A 21,395-nucleotide genomic window follows, 5' to 3' on the forward strand; every position below is an offset into this window, starting at 1 on the left:
AGGCCAAAAGCATCTGGAGGGCTGAGGTTGAGGAAACCTGGATTATAGAATAGGAGGAGGAGGAAGCAAGGAGAAATACAGTTAGCCCATATTTTCAGCCTCATAGTCACAACAGAACTGACTTTTAAAACCAACACCCAACTTGCTGGTTGCCTGCTACCAAAGAAAGTGATCTCTCTTTAGAACAATACATGTTTAAAAAAATCACAGTACAGTAAGCCATTAAGATTTCACTGTTGAATTGTTTTTTTCCAGGTTTATGCTCGAATGTCAGAAGTTTTGGGAATAACAGATGACAACCAAGTTCTAGAAACATTTATGGCAAAAATGTGAGTTTGAAATACCTTCTCTTGTGGTTTTTGTCCCGCCCCCAATGTAAACATTAATGCAAATGCTGCTAATAGTTAATGCCTTAATTTTAAAATTTTGAGATGTGACATATGAATGCAATTAATGTGGCTTTTTACTGTTGCCACCACCCTTTTTCTGTTATTATCAGTTAGCAACTGTCTCCTGTTGTTTTCACGTTTTGATTCAAATCTGAAGGCAACCTTGCTCATTTTGTATTTCCCTTTTTATGCTACATTATATAATACGTTGCATAATACACTGGGGAAACTATTCAGCAAATCTTGACTCTCTAGATAGTTGTTTGAAACATTGGTCCAAATTCTTCTCTGGAGAGAAAAATAAGAAGGGCAACTTTGTAACTGGGATAAAAAAATCCAATTCTTGCCTTCATACCACCTGGAACTAAGTTATTTTTAAGCAGGCTGGTGGCTGATGGTTTAGAGTAGAGTTTAATTTGAGTTTGAAGGCAAGAACAAAGAAAGTATGGATTGCTGCAAACTGGGATGAATACAGTTAGCTGGGAATAAGTCCCATTGAACTAATATTGTACATGTGTATGTCTGTTTAGAAGATACATTTGTAAAACTTTTCTTTTTTTAATTCTAGTGTTACAAATCTTAAATACTGGGGGCGATGTGAGCCTGTGATCTCAAGAACTCTTCAGTTTCTAAATGACCTTTCAGTTGGATATCCTTTTAACTGTATATCATGGGTCCTATCCACTGGGTAGTTTAGACGATGGTAGAATGTGCACCATTTTCATCTTTACTTTTTTACTTGTTAATACTCTTGGGAATAGTTGATACTGAAATAGTAATTACCATATTTTTCGCTCTATAAGATGCACCAGACCATAAGACGCACCTAGTTTTTGGAGGAGGAAAACAAGAAAAAAAATATTCTGAATCTCAGAAGCCAGAACAACAAGAGGGATCGCTGCACATTGAAAGCAGCAATCCCTCTTGGTGTTCTGGCTTCTGGGATAGCTGCACAGTCTGCATTCGCTCCATAAGACGCACACACATTTCCCCTTACTTTTTAGGAGGGAAAAGGTGAGTCTTATAGAGCAAAAAATACGGTAAGCATAGCCCTTTCTGTGCATAGTCCATTGTACAAATGCCATCTTGCACGTAATCTTCCTTTCAAATTAATCTAAAAGTTCTGGTTCCTGTCCAGTTTTATTGGTCAGTAAAGCTGGGATTTTGATATAAAACCAAAATAGGTTTATTGTGTCCTTCAACCCTGCTTCTGATGGCTTCCATGAAAGGGTAACAGCTATGGCAATTGGAATCGGGCAGTGATTGGTGAGATGGCCAGAATTTTCTGTGCTTGCTTCAGAGCCTGACGTTGATTGAATGTTCAGCAGCTCACTGGTCCTGTGAGTTAGACTTTTTGGAGAGCACATGGTCTTTTTCACTTTCTCCCATCATCAGCCCAGTGCCATCATCTGCTGTGCAACTCAAGGTCAGGGTCAACTGAGCATTCAGCTAATTGTACTTCTAGTTTAATGAGCTGGTTAACATGATCTGGTGTGAATGTATGTTTGGGTATTTTATGTTTGCCAGTGTGTGTGTGTGTGTATGTAAAGGGAAGTGTCACTTGTATGTGACAAAGACGGAAGAGAAGAGGTTATTGTATTGCATTGCTAAAATGTTAAAAGGGTAAAAATGATTGTTTTTCCTCGATGATTTCTTTCAGTACCTTATTGTTCAATAAACTAAAGGTCAACAAGAAATTCTACTTTAAATAGCTTTGTTAAGATATGAAGATAATCAGTCTTTAAGTAATAAAAGGTAATGAACTTCTTTCATTGCTGCTTCTGTTCCTAGTCTACGCAGAGAACATTAAACTTCAAGCAGTTGCCGCAAAGCAGTTGTGGTGCAAGAACACTCTGTGTTCATCTCAATCATCATCTTTCTCCTTGTCCTTTGCCATTGAGAGGTGAGGATGACCCCAGATTGGAGGAGGAGGAGCTACTAGGCAGCGGCAGGCAGGAGAGGGGAAAGTAGTAGGGGTGAAGGTTGAGGAAAAAGATGGTGCAATGGGGAAAGCAATAGCGACAGTGACCCACCTTGGGTGGCACACTGTGTTGTGCTGGGCCCAGACCAATCTGACATCTTCAAACTAGTTGTGTGAATGTCTGTTTTGCTCTCCTTCCTATTCCCCACCCCCCAATTGAATCAGCATGTTCTTCCAAGCTGCCTTTCCACCTTTGTTTTCTTCTCCATTTCTTTTATAGCAGAAATTGCTTGTTTCTTCCACTCTCTGAAACAAACAAGCTTTAACAAATGCTTACTCCTTTACAGTGGGCCCTCGAGTTATGTACTGCTCTGGTTACGTAACTTTCAGGTTCCAAACGCAGCAAACCTGGAAGTGTATAATTCCGGATTTCGCAGCGCATGCGCAAAAGCACTCTGTAGTGCCACGTGCATGCGCAGAAGTAGTGCCTCGAGTTACAGACTTTTCAGGTTAAATATGGACCCCCGGAACGAATTTAATTTATATCCGGAGGGTCCGCTGTACAGTGGTACCTCGGTTAAGTACTTAATTCGTTCCGGTGGTCTGTTCTTAACCTGAAACTGTTCTTAACCTGAAGCACCACTTTAGCTAATGGGGCCCCCTGCTGCTGCCGTGCCACCGGAGCACGATTTGTGTTCTTATCCTGAAGCAAAGTTCTTAACCTGAAGCACTATTTCTGGGTTAGTGGAGTCTGTAACCTGAAGCGTATGTAACCTGAAACGTACCGTATTTTTTGCTCTATAAGACTCACTTTTTCCCTCCTAAAAAGTAAGGGGAAATGTGTGTGCGTCTTATGGAGCGAATGCAGGCTGCGCAGCTATCCCAGAAGCCAGAACAGCAAGAGGGATTGCTGCTTTCACTGCATAGCAATCCCTCTTGCTGTTCTGGCTTCTGAGATTCAGAATATTTTTTTCTTGTTTTCCTCCTCCAAAAACTAGGTGCGTCTTGTGGTCTGGTGCATCTTATAGAGCGAAAAATACGGTATGTAACCCAAGGTACCACTGTATATGCTGCTTTAAGATCTGCAAGTTAACCTTTCTTCCACAAGAAAATAGGCCTGTGAGTGCTCAGAGAAAGAACTTTGCCTGCCATGTGCTAATACTAATTCATAATAGATGTCAAGTCCAAAAGGTTCTGTACTACTGAGCTTTTAATGGTTTTTCACCTGTGCAGTTCACATCTGCTCATTGCCAATATTATACTCAGATTAGATTGCAGAATGGTCCTGCTTCTGATGTTATATCTTAGTATTTTGGTTCTGGTTTTCTTTTGATTAAGTGGAGATTCAGATTTGTTATTTTATTTTTTAAAAATATATATGCTTGTTTCAGTTTTGTTCTAGCACTGTTTTTAAAGCTGCCTTTAATTTATATTATAATTTAAAAGATACATAAAATGTATGAATTTTTTTAAAAGAAGAAATGAATTGCATTGCAAGTGGGCTTCAGGTAAATATCAAAGCAGTTAAACATCTCCTGTGTTTAAGAATCCTTGGCCTTCGGATATAATTTTTTCCATCTCTTTATCTGATTCAGTGGCATATAGCAGCATTGGACAATAAACTGTGGAGGCATCATAGCTCAGTGGGTAAAGCACATGCTTTTGATAAAGAGGATTTAGGTTCACACCTGGTTCCTTCTTTCAACCAGACTGGAAAGAACCCCTAAGGCAATACTGGGCTAGGTGTCCAGTGGCATGGCTTGGTATATGTTCCCCTTGTTGCTTATACAGTGGTACCTTGGTTCTCGAACGGCTTAATTGTCAAACAAATCAGCTCCCAAACGGTGCAAACTTGGAAGTAAGTGTTCCGGTAGGCAAACGTTTTTTGGAAACCAAACATCCAGTGCGGCTTCCGATTGAGTGCAGAAAGCTTTTGCAGCCAATCAGAAGCCACGCCTTGGTTTTCAAACGGTTTCAGGAGTCGAACGGACTCCCGGAATGGATTCAGTTCAAGAACCAAGGTACCACTGTATTTATTATTAAAAAATCTCATAGAAATTGATGCACTTTTTCATTCCAAACCAGGGTCCAATAATACTCAGTGTTATACTCATCTCTTTCCTTGATATTATTATTTCTCAAACGAACTTTGTAAAACGCTCTTGCTTGGTAGGTAATTTTGCTATAGCGATGAATGGGGGTACACAATGAAAAGAGCATATAAAATCGGCATTAACTTTGCTAGTTAACTTTTTTTTAATTGGCAGCAATGAAATAAACAACGTTTTGAATAAATAAACTGCATTAAATGTAATTTGACTCGAACTTCAGTGATTTGTTTCTTTTTCCAGTTAAAATGAATGTAGCATGATAGAGCTAACCTAAATGCTGTTTCACTTTATTCTTATGTGTTAGTATTAGTTAAGTTTAAAATTGTGTTCTTTGGCAAATGAAAAAAGAATTCAGAAGTATTAAGACACCCACTTTTGTGCTGGAATTTAATATGCAACTTTTTATTGGAAAATAATCGTCCTTGTCTGGCAAAATCCACCATGCAATATTTCTGTTAGTAGGCATAATGTAATAAAGGCAGGGAGGGCTATTTATCACAACAAATTTTGAGGATTTCAGGATTCTTTTTATTATTTTAATATATTTCTTTGGTATTAAATCAGAAAAATGATAAATTACACCTGTCGAAGCTGTTTTTCCTTTTTGTTGGAAAATGATGTACAACCCAATTTTGCTGGTCATTTTGGCTTTTAACGATACATACATTTTTCCCTCTTTTAAATCTATTGGCTCAGCTTTTAAAGAACAATACTGAAGTACTTCTTATTTCTTACATATGAAGTGTTTATAAATACTTCCTGGTATTGCAAACTTTAACCTTTTAACAATGCATTAGTTTTTCAGAGCAACTCAGTGGCTGTGATGTTCAAGCTCACTTCAGACAAGCCCTTCTCATTCTGATAGGGATTAAGTCACTGTGGTCGGTTGAGGATTAGGCTTTCATTATATATAACTTTGTTGAGAAGCGCCATGTTTTTTAGAGACCACATCCAGGGGGCCCATTTTCAGTACACAGGGTACATTAAATTGTGATTAATTTGAAAGGCTAAAAAATAATTAGTTTAATTTAAATGCCTGCCCATTGCTTAATTCATTCATATGCATATAATTTTCTTTCAGAATCAAGCGCTACATGTTCCTTGAAATTGGTACTTATCTTTTATTATGCATAAGGGTTATTTATTTCTTCAGAGATTCTATAACAGTTTAAAAAAAATATCACAATTTTAGAAAAGATTAGACAAAAGAACAAAAATATATATATAGGGAGTATTTTAAGCAACAAGAGGCAACAAATGATTTGTGTTGCTGTCTTGTTTTGGATTATTTTAACAATTATTCCAGGCTTGCATATTTAGAAATATATTAGCCCAATTTGATTTTAAGGCTCAGTTATTTGAATTATAAATCATTATGTCCCTTCTAGCTGATCAGTCACGGAATAGCTTTGAATTCATTTACATAATGGAATGTGTTAGTGTTTCCTTTCCGACAGTGTAGTCATGGTACTCCCTCATGCATCCTCTGTTGTTTCTCATAATTAACTTTAACACACTCACACATACACACACACACACACACACACACACACACACACACACTCATGGTTATTTTGTGAAGGAACTGACCACAAAGTGTCTTTCAGGTATCTGATTGTTCTTCCTAGTTACACTGTGATTGCAGCTATTAAAGTTTTTCTTTTGGTTTAAAGCAAAAACCCTGCAAAAAGACTTCACAACATAAAACAGTCACTTGATAAGAAGCAATCAAGCAAGTTACCTAAAAGTCACTACATGTAATTGTTAAAACATAGCCTAGGAGCTGGATTATTTAAAATGTTCATCTTCAGCTGATGAAGACGCATCTAGACCTAATCTGGCTTGGTTGCAGAAGCATTGCTGTAAACTATCATTTGGCAATAGAGAAAGAAGGAAAAATCTAGACAAATGTAGTAAAGATAAAAATTATGGCCAAAGTCCATTGATGCAAGTGTGTTTAAACATGCTTGCTTCTATACTGGATTGTGATTACAATACAGGCAACTCTCAGTTTACACTGGGGTTACATTCTAGGTATAGGGATTTTGGCGTAAAGCCAAAATTGTGTACAGTATAGTCAGAACACATTGGGTTCAATGGCAGGTGAGATTGCCACCTTTTATTATATGTTGCTGTTGTTTAGTCGTTTAGTCGTGTCCGACTCTTCGTGATCCCATGGACCAGAGCACGCCAGGCACTCCTGTCTTCCACTGCCTCCCGCAGTTTGGTCAAACTCATGCTGGTAGCTTCGAGAACACTATCCAACCATCTCACCCTCTGTCGTCCCCTTCTCCTTGTGCCCTCCATCTTTCCCAAAATCAGGGTCTTTTCCAGGGAGTCTTCTTTTCTCATGAGGTAGCCAGAGTATTGGAGCCTCAGTTTCAGGATCTGTCCTTCCAGTGAGCACTCAGGGCTGATTTCCTACAGAATGGAGAGGTTTGATCTTCTTGCAGTCCATGGGACTCTCAACAGTCTCCTCCAGCACCATAATTCAAAAGCATCAATTTTTCGGTGATCAGCCTTCTTTATGGATCAGCTATATAATATATATATATATATATATATATATATATATATATATATATATATTGCCAAATGTGTAGCTGAATGTGTACAAGTTAAATGCACATAAGTTGCGAGTTACCTGTAGTCAAAAATTTAAGAGGTTACAGATAGGAGCAAAATGTGGGTGCTAGGTCCATTAAAATCTGAAGACTTCTGATGTAAACTTTAGAGGCCATACCCAATGCTGTGGCTTCTCTGGCTTAGTGGACTTCCATGTAGCCAATGGAGCTGCCTTTTCCTTTCCTATTACCGTATTTTTCGCCCTATAGGACGCACCTTTTCCCCTCCAAAAATGAAGGGGAAATGTGTGTGCGTCCTATGGGGCGAATGCAGGCTTTCGCTGAAGCCTGGAGAGCGAGAGGGGTCGGTGCGCACCGACCCCTCTCGCTCTCCAGGTTTCAGGAAGCTATCCTCAAGCCTTCGGAGCGCGGCGGGAGTGCCCACCGGGCTCCAAAGGCTTGCGGATAGCAGCCTGCAGCCCGAACCCCGGGGAGCGCTGCACAGCGCACCCCGGGCTTTGTGCAGATATCGGGCAGCCTCACAAACTCGGGGGACAGCGGGGGGGCACAGCGCGCCTTCCCGCTGTTCCCCGACCTGGTTTGGAGGCTGGCACTGGGGAGAACCGCACTTCTCCCCAGCGCCAGCCTCACAAACTCGGGGGACAGATATCCGCAAGCCTGGGGAGACCTGCGCGACTTCCCGCAGGGCTCCCTAGGCTTGCGGATAGCAACCTGTTCTTGGGTCGGGGGAAGCTCGGGCATCCCCCGCCCCAGCCCCGCGCCGGGGGGGGGGAATAAATCCCCCCCTTTATTTTCCCCCAAAAAAACTAGGTGCGTTCTATGGGGCGAAAAATACGGTATTTCCAGCCACCCTCACATCCTCAAAATCAACTGCAGAGGGCTGGAGCATGCTCCAAAACAATTTTTTTGGGATGCACGGGGGAAGGAGAAAAAACAGAAGTCCTGTTGCAGAAGGGGAGCTATGCACACAAAATGTTGCATGCGTGCCAAGAGTTCTGACTTTTAAAATGTTAGGATTAAAGAAAACAATTTTTTTAATAGAGACCCCAATTTGAATAACTTCCAGGTTGCTTATATAATTTAAACTCTTTTCCTATACCCTCTCTTTAGTACAGTGGTACCTCTGGTTAAGTACTTAATTCGTTCTGGAGGTCCGTTCGTAACCTGAAACTGTTCTTAACCTGAAGCACCACTTTAGCTAATGGGGCCCCCTGCTGCTGCCGTGCCACCGGAGCATGATTTCTGTTCTCATCCTGAAGCAAAGTTCTTAACCTGAGGTACTATTTCTGGGTTAGCGGAGTCTGTAACCTGAAGCGTATATAACCCGAGGTACCACTGTACTTTCAGCCAATAAGATAGATATGTGTACACTAGTTTCATAGCTATATAAAGTTCTTTAATTATATTTGACTGTGAATGCAAGGTGTTGGGAGGAAAGGCTAATGCCATATTTTTCCGTGTGTAAGAAGACCCCTATTATTTGATCCCAAAATTAAGAAATAATTAATTGCAACATTCCATGTATAAGACGATTCCCAATTTCAAACTTAAAAAAATTGGGGGAAAATATAGTCTTATACACAGTAAAATAGTGTTTCCAAACTTTTGACTATTTTGCTGTATTGAATATTCAGTGCCTCACTATAGCTAACTTTGATGCAGAGACACAGTGGTACCTTGGTTCTTGAACTCAATCCGTTCCGGGAGTCTGTTCGACTCCTGAAACCGTTTGAAAACCAAGGTGCTTTCTGCACTCAATTGGAAGCCATATCGGATGTTCGGTTTCCAAAAAACGTTCATCTACCAGAACACTTACTTACGAGTTTGCGCCGTTCGGGAGCTGATTTGTTCAGCAAGGCCTCTCTTCCTTCCGGAGGGGAGGTGTTGTGAACGGGAGACGATTCCCGCGTCACGCAGGGGGTGTTCTGCCCCCTGCCCCACTCAAATGGCTGGCGCACCACGCCCCCTGTTGAGCACCCAACCAGGGGGCTTGGTGGGGGCGTGGTTTGCTGCTCATTCAGTCACCTTTCGCCTCGAGTCACCTTTCACCTTTCTGCACTCAATTGGAAGCCATATTGGATGTTCGGTTTCCAAAAAACGTTCGTCTACCAGAACGCTTACTTCCGAGTTTGCGCCGTTCGGGAGCCGATTTGTTTGACAACTAAGCCATTCGAGAATCAAGGTACTACTTTATCTGTTTCTTTCCTTATACAGCCTCCCTCAACCTGGTGCCCTTGAGATGTTTTTACCTACAAATGCATTATCCTTGACCTATAGTGATGCTGGCTGAGGCTATGGGAGTTGGAATCTGGAGGGCACCATGTTGGAGAAGGTTCTCCTAGAGTAAAACAATGGTACGGGATAATGTCAGTATTTTTCTGTAGCTCCTTCCTGTCTTAACCATTTTAAACAGAGAAAATATTTTAATAGGAACTGTGAGAGATGAGATGTTGAGCTCAAAACCTTGATCCATATGTAACAGCAAGTTTTGTGCCAGTTCTTCTGCATGAGAAAATCCCACCCTCTTCCGCAATATACACACTACAGTGGTGCCCCGCAAGACGAACGCCTCGCAAGACGGAAAACCCGCTAGACGAAAGGATTTTCCGTTTTGGAGGCGCTTCGCAAAATGAATTTCCTATGGGCTTGCTTCGCAAGACGAAAATGTCTTGCGAGTTCCTGCGGGGGTTTTTTCCTCCTCCCCCCCTTTTCTAAGCCGCTAAGCCGCTTATCAGCTGATCCGCTAAGCCGCTTATCAGCTGATCCGCTAAGCCGCTTATCAGCTGATCCGCTAAGCCGCTAAGCCGCTTATCAGCTGATCCGCTAAGCCGCTAATAGCGCTAAGCCGCTAATGGGCTTGCTTCGCAAGACGAAAAAACCGCAAGACGAAGAGACTCGCGGAACGGATTCTTTTTGTCTTGCGAGGCGCCACTGTACAGAGGACCAGCACTATCTGTTCTGACAGAGCTGCTCTCTGTGACGTTAAGAGAGAGTGCTGGAGGTAAATAGTTAAACAGGTTGCCCAGTCAGGACCCAGGGGGGTGGAATCAGTGGGACTATAAAACCAGTTCTGGGAGGAGTTTGGGGAGGAGTTCGTTGGGAGTTGTTGGTGGGTAGTTGGTTGGATTTAGTGGGTTGGCTGGTTGGGAAAGGCAGTTGGTAATAGAGAGACAGTTAGGGCAGTGGGTTCTTGAGTGTGGGGAGTTAGAAGAGATAGAGAGAGGAAAATAAGACTAAGAAAGTAAAGAGCAACAAGGTTTGGAATGCTGTAAAAGTTTTGTTTGTGTCTGAAATAAAATACACTTTTCTTTATTAATTGAGAAGCTGACTGAGACTGAAGTGATTTTACCAGGGAGGACCTGGTTGGTGGCAGTGGATTAGTGGTGTACGGGTCAATAGTCCGTGAGACGACCGGGGGCTCCATACGAACGCCACACTTACCTGTTGAGGATTAGTGACAAGGTTGACCTGAATTTGGCACCCCATTCTCCCATCTGCTGTGAGAGACGACTGCTGTAAAAGATGAAAGAATTGGCCTCTATATGTCCTGACAAGTATCATACATTTCCTACTTGTCTTCTAAAAAAATTAAGAACACCATGACTGTTGATAGTTTTAACAACTTCTGCGCATCTGCTTAGTAATATTATGTATTAATTATTATTATCTTTGCATTTTTTTTAAAAATAATTTTTATTGGTTTTCCAACACAAATAAAAGCAAACAACACACTCACATACACAAACAAAAACATATAAACATGTATAATTTCATAATCCTGCATTTTTTAAAACAAAAAGCCTAATTTTTGAAATCTCTATGTTCTAATACTCTGTAAAGCTACCAATATGGGGTCTCTGAAGACTATAAGCATTAAAAAGTTAGGTTTTGTGTTATCAGCATATGAATTGCATACTGTTGTTTCCCTTAATTTCAAACACTTATATTCTCCTAAAAAAGCTTGTGAAAATAGATGCTGTGAAGTTCATGCTGCAGAATCATACGGTAGGTCTCTCGAATTAGCTTCAATATTTTAAAAGTTATTAACATAAAATAATGAATGGTGGTGACTTTTTTTAATCTGTTCTTCATTTTTCCACCAGAGTAAACACTTTCCTTTCTTGGGTGTAAATGATAATTATGGTTTGAGTGACCTTAGGTGCAGAACCAGATTCTATACTGCACTCACACGCCTTCTCATGGTAGATCTAGGTAAGAAATTTTTCATTGTATGCCTTCACTCCCTTCCTGAAGTTAGAAAGGTCTCCCAAATACATTGTCTACTCTATGGTCTAATAATCAGTTCCTGGCAATATTGATATTTGTTTTTAAATCAAAAGAACACTACGCCAGACATGTTATTAAAGCATGTTATGACCACTTTGAGACCTAATCTGCCCACAGAAGGATTGTTTTCCTCATCATGTGCAAGAAAGGTGAAACTAAATTCAACATGGTTCTTCTGGTTGCATTAAAGTCCGCATGACTGCTTGTGCCAGAATCAGCATGAAATTTGCTATAGAATGTACTAAAAAATACTCCTTCAAAATATTTGTAGAACGTATTGGTGGCTATTTTCATTCCATTCAGGTTCCTTGGATCCAGTTCATTTTATTTACCTACGGGCTTTCGTTTCAAGGCTAATGTTTCTTACTAGATTGGTCAGCTAAATTATAAAAGTGTGATCTTTGGACATGGGATCTATCCCTGTTTCACTGAGGAACCTACTTTCTCTTCCTGGATTCTATGCCAGGAGCAAAAAGACAGATTTGAAATGTACTTTCTTTTTATTTCCACTGGCTTTAGATTGTCCCAAAGATGATTCAGTATTTTAAGTTAATGCTACTTTATTTCCAGACTTATAATATTCCTCTGCAAAGTAAGAAGGTCCCTCACCAGATTCAAACTAGAATATGCAAAGTTCACCTGTAAACTATCTATACAGTCCTTAAAGTTATATTGCTATTTCCTGGCACCTTGAAAATCCCTATTCTCATTGGAATTTTTTGAAAAAAAGTTTAAAATGCCATAGCATCTAGAGGAAGAAATAAACTGAAAGTGATCATTAGCATCAGTGACTCAGATTATGTTTTAAAAATAGCTAGACTGAATAAAAATCACTATCTTGCTAATGCATCTCAGAAGGTGGTGGATTACTCAGTTTCTGTGTGTGTGCAAAATGTGGACCCAACAAACCCCATAACACAGTACTGTCTAAGCTGAGAAAAAACTCTTCTTCGCTGCCACTAATTGTAGCCTTTTAAATGGGTTCAATTACTTGTTTGGTCCAACTGAGCACAAAAATTGCACCACTTTGCTATATTGTCTCCCAAGCCTCAGCAGCCTTCTGTAATCCATCCACCGAAGGAAGGTCTATTTAGGATTCGGAATGAGAGAACACTTAGCAGCTGTAGTAACTTCTTCAACTGGTCACCTATAGGCATAAGTAAAATTAATCTCCCAGAGCATTCTGTAAACCCATTGGAATTTTCAGTCTCCAAGTCTGGGCCATCCTTTGGCCTGTTCATCTCATCTCTCTTCTGCCTCCCATCAGAGACTGTGTCATGAAAATGTACACCCTTTGTGAGGTAATGATCTGATCATAAGGGTGACATCTATATCCCCCATCCTCAGGCTGCCTGTTTCCATGACAGCGTAATACAACAAATCCAACATAGTACCTGTCACATGTGTCAGTAACAATGACTTGATGTAGCTGAGTGTGTTATGAGGGACATGTATTTTTGAGTCACAGCCTATGAGTTGGCCTCAGGATGAGATACCTGGATACACCACATGAGGCATGGGGCTTCAGCAGATCAAAAAGCCTTGGATCTCATTATAAGGTAAAGGTAAAGGGACCCCTGATCATTAGGTCTAGTCGTGGCCGACTCTGGGGTAGCTGCGCTCATCTCGCTTTATTGGCCGAGGGAGCCGGCGTATAGCTTCTGGGTCATGTGGCCAGCATGACTAAGCTGCTTCTGGTGAACCAAAGCAGCGCACGGAAATGCCATTTACCTTCCCACCAGAGCGGTACCTATTTATCTACTTGTAATTTGACATGCTTTTGAACTGCTAGGTTGGCAGGAGCAGGGACCGAGCAACGGGAGCTGATCCTGTGGCGGGGATTTGAACTGTCGACCTTCTCATCAACAAGTCCTAGGCTCTGTGGTTTAACCCACAGCGCCAGCCGTGTACACACATTCAAATTTGATTGTGCAGAATGTATCCAAAGGGATGTATATTCTTTCAAATAAGTGTGATCCTGTTTCATCAAATTCCATCCCATGTTTGCTCAAGTGGAGTAGTCCAGAGAGTCCTTGGGGGAATTCTGAAAGTGATGATGAGAGGGATGTGTGCTAAAGCCGGTATATAGAAATCGAAAAGAAATAAGAAGAAGACAGATAATTAGAATATATAGACATCAGCAGTGTCAACTGGGAGAATTAACATGTTAACTGGAATAATAGGCAGCTATAGTTCTTGATATGATATCAAAATGCCCTATGAGTTTTGTGTTTCCATTTCTTGCATAACAATGGAAAATCAGTACTCAAGAGTACAATGCAACACAGTATGAGGGAAGCTGGATTTAACTACAGATTAAATAATATTGGCTGGGCAAAACCCTGCTCTGAAGCCTTGGTGTGGTGTTGCCATTCACAGCAGGCAGTGCAGGAAGTAATAGATTCAGGATTCAGACCTGGGGCGGATTGAGTGCCAGTTTGGGCCCCCGATCAGATTTGTGTGTGCATGTGTATAGCCCTACACACAGGCTTACCCTAGCTGAACAACTGAGTAACTAACGCTAGTAGGGTCCTATGAGTGTCAGTCATCCCAAGGGCCCTGCTCTGGAGTGGTCTCCTAGACTACATCTTACTGTAAAAATGGGAAGTTGTGAAGAATGTGGATTCAACCTTTAAAGCTGTAACATCAAAAGCCCTGAGCAGATTGGGCCCAGGATACTTGAGTAACCACCTGCACTCATGCCAACCTGTCCATTTACTGAAATCAGTGTTGGAAGACTTACTTAGGTGTTCACCTGTGAAGATGATTAGGTTGGTGGGCAGCAAGTTTTGTATATTAGGAGCTTGTTGTAGGCCTCCTGGACTTCATTGTTCTTTTCCTGGCATTTAACCCTTGCCTTTCTTCCTTTTTTCCATAGGTGAAGATGAAGATGAATTTGAAAACTTCATGCTTCCCCTGACAGTTTCATTTGAAACTTTAGCTCAGATATTTAACAATAGTTTTAAACAAGAGGAAGCAAAGGTAAGTTGTTTTGAAGTGGGAAATCTTATTTCTCATAAACCAATAGGGAGATTGCGGGGTGGAGAGATGTGTGGGGAGACATCATCCAGCCAAAAAAAAATCACACTAAGGCCCATTGACTTAAATTGATGGATATTAAGTGTGAAAGTAATTTTGCCCTTAAAAACAGAAAGATTCAGTTTGGCTGGTTGCCTTTTTCTCAGTTCTGCTTTAGTTTATGTGATGTTTCCCTTTGAAGGTCCATATGTGAACTCTTCATTTTTAAGCCTCTGGGGATATGAATCTACTCTCCCCTACATGAAGGGGCAAGGCATGAGATTTGTTTCCAGAGCAAGATGAAGCAGAGACTGGCATAATGAGCAAACAAGTTGGAAGATTAGGTAGAAGTAGAATTGGTTCTCTGCTCGTTCCTCTCTTGTGATACCTCCCTGCCCCATCCCTGCTTGCAAGGTGCCCTACTTCCTTATCTGTATCAATCCCCATGTGGTGCTGAGCTTATTCCTAGGCATAGATGTCAACTTTTCCCTTTTCTTGCGAGGAATCCTATTTGAAATAAGGGAATTTCCCTTTAAAAAAGGGAAAAGTTGACAGCTATGTTCCTAGGCTCTGAGGAATGCTGAAGTAGAAGAACAAAAGGCCTTGATAATCTTAAACTAGGAGAAGCAAAATTGCACCGTTGAATTTTCCCTGAGAATTTTGCATTACTGGTAAAACTAGGCTGTTTGTGGAGTTTCCATTAAAAACCTACAAACCCCACACCTAGTTCCCTTGTCTCTCCCTATGTCATTTCATAAGGGAAGTGTGTGATATGATGTCATCATATTGCGTACTTGCCTCCCTTGCCATCCTCCCCTGAGTGGCAGTGATGAAAACATGACGCCATCTCACACTTTTCCTTTAATCAGTGGGAGATAGGAAGTAGATATAGGGTTGCTGTTTTAGTGACAGCCTTATGATCAGCATTACAATTTAGCTCCACGCTCTGTTTTTCAGTGGGTGATGCACAACATTAGTCATACACAGTGGACTGAATGAAACCAGTGGACTTAAGTTCATTGATATCAGTGACTCTGCTCTGAGCATGATTAATGTTGGACTCTGCTCTGAGCATGATTAATGTTGGGTTTCACCCTGACTGCTCAATATCTTATACTTCTGGAATTTTGGCCTGTTGTTTATTAACTGCTTTCATTTTTTGTGTGGATGAGCTTTTCTGTTTCTTTATGTATTTATTTATTAGGTGTGTGTAGACCTACAAAGGTATAGGAATAAACGGGATGGAAACACTGTATATTTAGAACATCTCTTCCAAACAAGAATTTAATATATAAATCAGGAGTTTATTAAATGGCTGGGCATATATGTATAAATAGGAACTGGTCTTGAAGTATTGCGTTCTTAAACCGAACAAAGTGATTAGGATAACTGATAGCTAAATAAGGTTTTTATGTGCCTGTGGGAGCCATATTAGGATTGATTTGACAAGTCAGTTCAGCTGTGGCAACAGTCATATTATCTAGCACAACATTATGTTTTATTAGTAAAATCCTTAAGTGTAGCAAGCTGTTTGTGTCAAAACAACAGTATATTTTAGAGGGTGGGGGGAGACTTGCTAAGTGGAACGAAGCACATTAGCATAGCATTACATTAAATAGATTGCCTTCTACTATTATGAACAAACAGTTAACCGTGCACTCTAGAGTGGCTATTTCAGCTACACTGTGTAATATTTGCAGAAGCTCTTATCAATAATTTTTCCTTAGCATTTTAAAATGTGGTGGGAAACTTCGTGGTGCCATTGCTGTTCTTCCCTCTCCTCGGCTCTTCCAGAAAACGCAAACAGATCTGGAGAACTGTATGCTCTCACTGTATATATAGGTAGCAATCTTCTTTGGATGCTTCTGCCTGCCTTGACAAGGTTTCGGGAGGTAGCTCATGGAGATATTGATGGGAGTGGAGGAGCCCAGAAGCCCAGTTTATTTTTGTACAAACCCTTGTGTATGCTAAAATGTGGCCCTAAATAATAAGCATATGCTAAGCATGCTTGCTAAATGTTGTCTTTAATGTTGCTCCATGAGAAAATTACTACCTCGGTAAGCAACTTTTTGAGAAAAATATGACAAGTGTTTTGATGCATCAGTGCCTTTAGTAACAGTAAATGCACTGTTTTGACTCAAAAAATACCACATACATTAAACTTTTCACTTGACTTTGCTGATCATTCAGAATAACGCATTGTTTGTTAGTTTGTTGAATTTATATCCTGCCCTTCTTCCTGAAGGAGCCCAGGGCGGCATTAGATACTACTACTACTACTATGTAAAGATTGTTGTTCCAGGGAGCAGTTTGAGGTTAGGAATCAGATTTGGAGTGGATTTTAAACGACCTTCATGAAAGATTGCAGCTTTCTGTCATTTGAGGACTTTATCAGTACTGAAACCATTTCGCTGTTGCACTGTCTTGTTTGATAGAGAAACGTTCTTACTGGTGGAAATTTTAATAGAGTTCCAGTGGTATATCCCTAAACTAGCAAGTTCTTAATGACCCTGGAAAGTGATTGCTTTGATTACACTTTAACGGTATTTGCAAATAAAATCACAAGTAATTAAGGGGAAATCTCCAGGCTTTTGAGCAACTTTGATGCATGATAACTGCCTGATTCAGCTCCATCTAGAGTAGTGCTGTGTAGACAAGAGCTACTGAGATCAATAGCAACATAATGATAGTGGCAGAATTAAGTGAGTAACCTGAGAACTGTGCCTTCAGAATGCATGCAGCTGCCACAAGCCAGGGCCACACAGTGCACTCCTTGCTTCCGTCCTAAATGTTCATCAAAAGACGCCCTGCAGGAAAATGGAGTTAGATGCTCTTTATTGCTGATCGTGTCTCTTGCCACATTTATCAGGGAAATTGGATTAGCAGTTGGCAGCTGCAGGTAGACAAGGTTCTGCAGTGATTAAATATGCAGCTTGGCTGCATTTGTTGTGACAGACCTTTAGTAAATTCTACTGTAAGCACCATCTGTCTAATTTGTATAAAGGGAAACTTCATGCTCTAAGCCACTGCTAAGGAACTGAATTTGTTGCTTTATCATAAAGTAAACTTTCCCACTGAAATCTTTTTAAACGTAATTTATTAGATTATAGAGTTTTTTGGATTTTGTTTTGTTTTGTTTATTTGTTTGCTCATCCTGATGAATAAATAATACGTGGTAAAGTGCTTTCAGGTACTCTATTTGGAAGTACTGAAAAGGAAAATAATAATCTGTTCCGCTCTTCAATAAAATGTTTAGTATTCTTATCTGCAGGGAGGTGACACTGTTAAAATATCACTTAGAAAATGCCCTATGAATGCCAAGCTCATTTAATTTGTGGCTTCTACTAGGATTTTCTAATTGGCTTTTTATACATCTGAAACACGTAGTTGAAAAATAATTGCAGTGGGGCAGCTTACCCTTGTTGAAATACATTTGTAGTTGACAATCCTGTTCATGAAGCATATGTTCAGGTTTATTTTCCAGGAAGTGCTCACCAAATATGTGAGGACGTCATTAGCTAAGGATGGAAAAAAATCATAGTTACAAGATTAGTGCCTATTTCCTCTCTTAAAGAAGCCCCTGTATTGGCCCTGGAAATTTGGCTCAATAATCTATCGACTTTCTACACTTAACCTCGTTGGTACTTTGATATTATTTATGACATGATTAGTTTGATAGGGGCAAATAAAGCAATGTGATCCGAGGAAGAGGAGTGGTTAAGTAGCACGGTGCTATCTATAGCTGGTTCACAGAAACTCGAAGCTGCTGAATTATTTAAAATCCTTGATTTTCAGCTTGCACACATTAAAAGTTTTCACACTAAGTGCCAAATGTTGCAAACAGCACTTTAACAGAATGATTTTGCTTTGATCCCTGTAGCAGTTCCTGAATAATTTATCACAGGTTATTGCCTTAATTCTGGAGAGGGATAGCGCAATAAAGGCAGATGAAAACACTCCAGTTGAAACACCTTGGGGCCTGCTCATTTCTCTGACATGGCTCTTTTGTTGGAACTATTTAGAGGTTATTAAGACGTGTCTGTAGAATTAAGAGTATGCTGTAAGGACGAAGACAGCCATCTTAATTCTAAAGACAAAGCACTATGACCCTTCACCTTTTCCCCAGCTGTTATTATATAGTAGAATTATGAGGGTAATATTATAGCTGCACCCAGAAGTGCAACTATAGTTAAAGGTCTGTCAGACTTCCCATTAGAAAATCCTGTTTTGGGGTGTTTGAATGGGTTGTCTTGTCTGGCTCCACTTGGAACAAGTTAGCAATGCGGTGCGCGGGCTGTCAAATTGCAATTTCGGTTTTGATGGGTCTTTTGCCCCCATGTTGCTCTTACTTTTAGAAAGCCGCGGAAATTTATTTCAAGAAATCAGGGGGAAATCAGCAACAGGCCTAGCGAAGTGGCTTTTCAAGCAGCCAGCCTGTTCTTTTATTTGTAGTTATGAGAAATGCAGTAATTATTTCAAAATGGAAATGTTCTTATTCATCTGAGTTCTGGCTACCAAAATTCTCTCTGCACGTTTTCGCATTCAGTCCTTCACGTAATAACTACATTGTTCGACAGTGGTTACTATGCATTCCAGGAATGAATGTATCTCAGTGGTACGTGTGTTATGATCCTTCAGTAACCTTATGTTCCTCAGATTAGATGCAAGCCATCTGAGGTTCTTAGAGGATATAAACAAATAAGCATTTTTATTTTTTAAAAAAACAGTTGCTTATTCGTGTTTCTACCTCCCTTAATATCACACATATCTGGCAACAAGAAAATAAATCATGCAATGTGACTACTGTTAGAGGCATCTTCTGTTTTTTTCTTCAGACCATGCCACCTTAAATCTATACTTTTAGATAGATTCATCTTACTGAAATCTGAAAATAATGAATCTACACCTGCTTTGAGAGCCTAACATGGACTAGTAAGTTGATTATTGGTCTTACAATGAATTAATGAATGAATTTGGTGGCCTTAACATCCTTTTAGTGTCAGCATGTGATCACATAAATGTTGGGGGCATCTGTTCAATTTGAGCATTTGTTTTTACCATTTGGAATAAATAGGATCTACTGGCTAGTGAGACTTGACCTCAGTGGAACTTCATGATTCTCCCCGCTTAGACTTACAGTGTATGGTGTGTTCTCCATGCTCGTTGTTTTAAACAATGAATGATGACCCAATGAAACACATAGTTCTCACATTCTTTTTCTTTCATATCGTATGTGATTGGTATTTTTCACACTTATTCATAACTTTTAATTTATTTAGCTCCTATTATTATTACAGAATCTTTGTGCAGAGTGTGTATATACAGAGGAAAACCTGAGGGTGATGGATAGGTTAGAAGCATCTTTGTGCTTCCTGCAGTCCAAGATGTGTTGGGATCCCTAGCAGTAAAGACTGAACCAGCCATTGAAAGGAGAGGTGGACTGGTTTCACCTTCTCTGAACTATCCCAGATTGACTTTGTTGCATGGATCTCAGTGTGAGTCATTAGGGACTAAACCAACCTCCAAAGGCGGTAGACTCTCCTTTTTAATGGAAGCTGGATGGTCGTCTGTCAGGGATTCGTCGGGTGTGATTCCTACATTGCAGGGAGTTGAACTAGATGACCCAGCTCTACAAAACTGTGATTTCTGTGATCTCTGCAGCCATACACTGTGTAGCTTTAGGTCAGGCTTCCTCAACCTCAGCCCTCCAGATGTTTTGAGACTACAATTCCCATCATCCCTGACCACTGGTCCTGCTAGCTAGGGATCATGGGAGTTGTAGGCCAAAAACATCTGGAGGCTTACAGTAGACTTTGCTACTGTAAGTTATATACATTTGCCATTGCAAATGATGAACATTTATAAGGGGAAGCAGGCTTCATCTGGAAATCATAAGTAAAAGAGCTAATAGAAGAAAAAGAATTTTGAGAAATGACTTTGGTGCTTGGAATTATTCATATTGTCATACCGTTTGTATTGAATGACAGGCAGTACATCAACGTAGTCTTGGTCATAGAAAAGTTTCTGTGACAAGGTCCATTCTGAGGTCTCATTGTAAGTCTAGTCCAAGAAAGAGAATTGTAACATAACCAGGTCCTGTCCAAACCATATAATTGTAAAGTGCCCTTCCCCCCTCCTGACACACTAAGTCAGTGTTTCCCAACCTTGTGCCTCCAGCTGTTTTTGGACTACAATTCCCACCATCCCTTGCCACAGGTATTGCTAGTCAGGGATGATGGGAGTTGTAGTTCAAAAACAGCTGGAGGCACACGGTTGGGAAACACTGCACTAAATCTCATCCCAGATTCTAAGCTCAGTGGGTTATATTCTCCCAAGTTGCCTATTCAGAATATTGGCTGTGTTACTTATGCTCAATGCATTTTGTCAGAAATGTAAAGAATTTTGGACTAATTAGGTCAAGGGAGTGAGGGGACCTCATAGCGATGTTGATAGAAACACAAGTAATACAAAATAGTCATGTGTTCAGTGGTATAGTGCTAAATTTTGAACTTCTGGATCCCCATAGCCAAACCCCAAAGGGAGGGAGAGAAAGAGAGAGAAATTGCTTTGAAGGCGTGGGTTCCCGACCCTGATCATCCATGAAGTTCACAGATGACCTGGGACCAGTCACTGTCTCAGCCTAGCCTGCCTCACAGGATATTGTTATGTGGATAAAGTGGGGTGTGCCACACCCCACTGCACTCCAAGACTCTAGCAAATGTTATTATCACTTCTGAGCCCATCGCTGTCCTCATCCACATTCGCCCTCCCTACACTGTGTCCCTGGGCTCGCTGCTAAAAACAAACATAAAATATATTTGACAAAATAACCTGGATTTTCCTGTATAAATTATGCAGATTAAGCACATTTACACTTGTTTCTTTGCTTTGTGTTATTATTTTTACTTCTAATCAAAGGGAAGGGCAGGTTTCCGCGTAGAGTATTGCAGACCCTCATTGCTGGATATTCTACCATTGCTGCCCACTAGGGTGGTTTGCTGTAAATCTATTTCCACAAGTAGAAAAAAGGCAAATATAAATCAAAGGCGAGGGATGCGGGTGGCGCTGTGGGTTAAACCACAGA

The 21,395-nt window shown here is 40.5% G+C and overlaps 1 protein-coding gene and 1 long non-coding RNA gene across 6 annotated transcripts in view; both read left to right on the plus strand.

Moving 5' to 3' along the window:
- The window catches only part of RANBP17 (RAN binding protein 17), a 192,397-nt gene that overhangs the window by 113,445 nt on the left and 57,557 nt on the right, over positions 1–21,395 (plus strand). For all 5 annotated transcript variants that reach the window (XM_079969728.1, XM_079969727.1, XM_079969724.1 and 2 more), the window contains exons 15-19: positions 256–329; positions 958–1,038; positions 10,948–11,011; positions 11,110–11,218; positions 14,172–14,275. In XM_079969728.1, the coding sequence (XP_079825854.1) occupies positions 256–329; positions 958–1,038; positions 10,948–11,011; positions 11,110–11,218; positions 14,172–14,275 (432 nt within the window). The remainder of the gene's footprint in view (positions 1–255; positions 330–957; positions 1,039–10,947; positions 11,012–11,109; positions 11,219–14,171; positions 14,276–21,395) is intronic.
- LOC307212705 lies at positions 1,437–10,058 on the plus strand. The gene is made up of 4 exons (XR_013837124.1): positions 1,437–1,815; positions 2,181–2,292; positions 9,437–9,555; positions 9,948–10,058. It is a non-coding gene; the product is annotated as an uncharacterized lncRNA (long non-coding RNA).

The sequence above is a fragment of the Podarcis cretensis genome (genome assembly GCF_951804945.1).
Source record: "Podarcis cretensis genome assembly, chromosome: 3".
Lineage (NCBI taxonomy): Eukaryota > Metazoa > Chordata > Lepidosauria > Squamata > Lacertidae > Podarcis > Podarcis cretensis.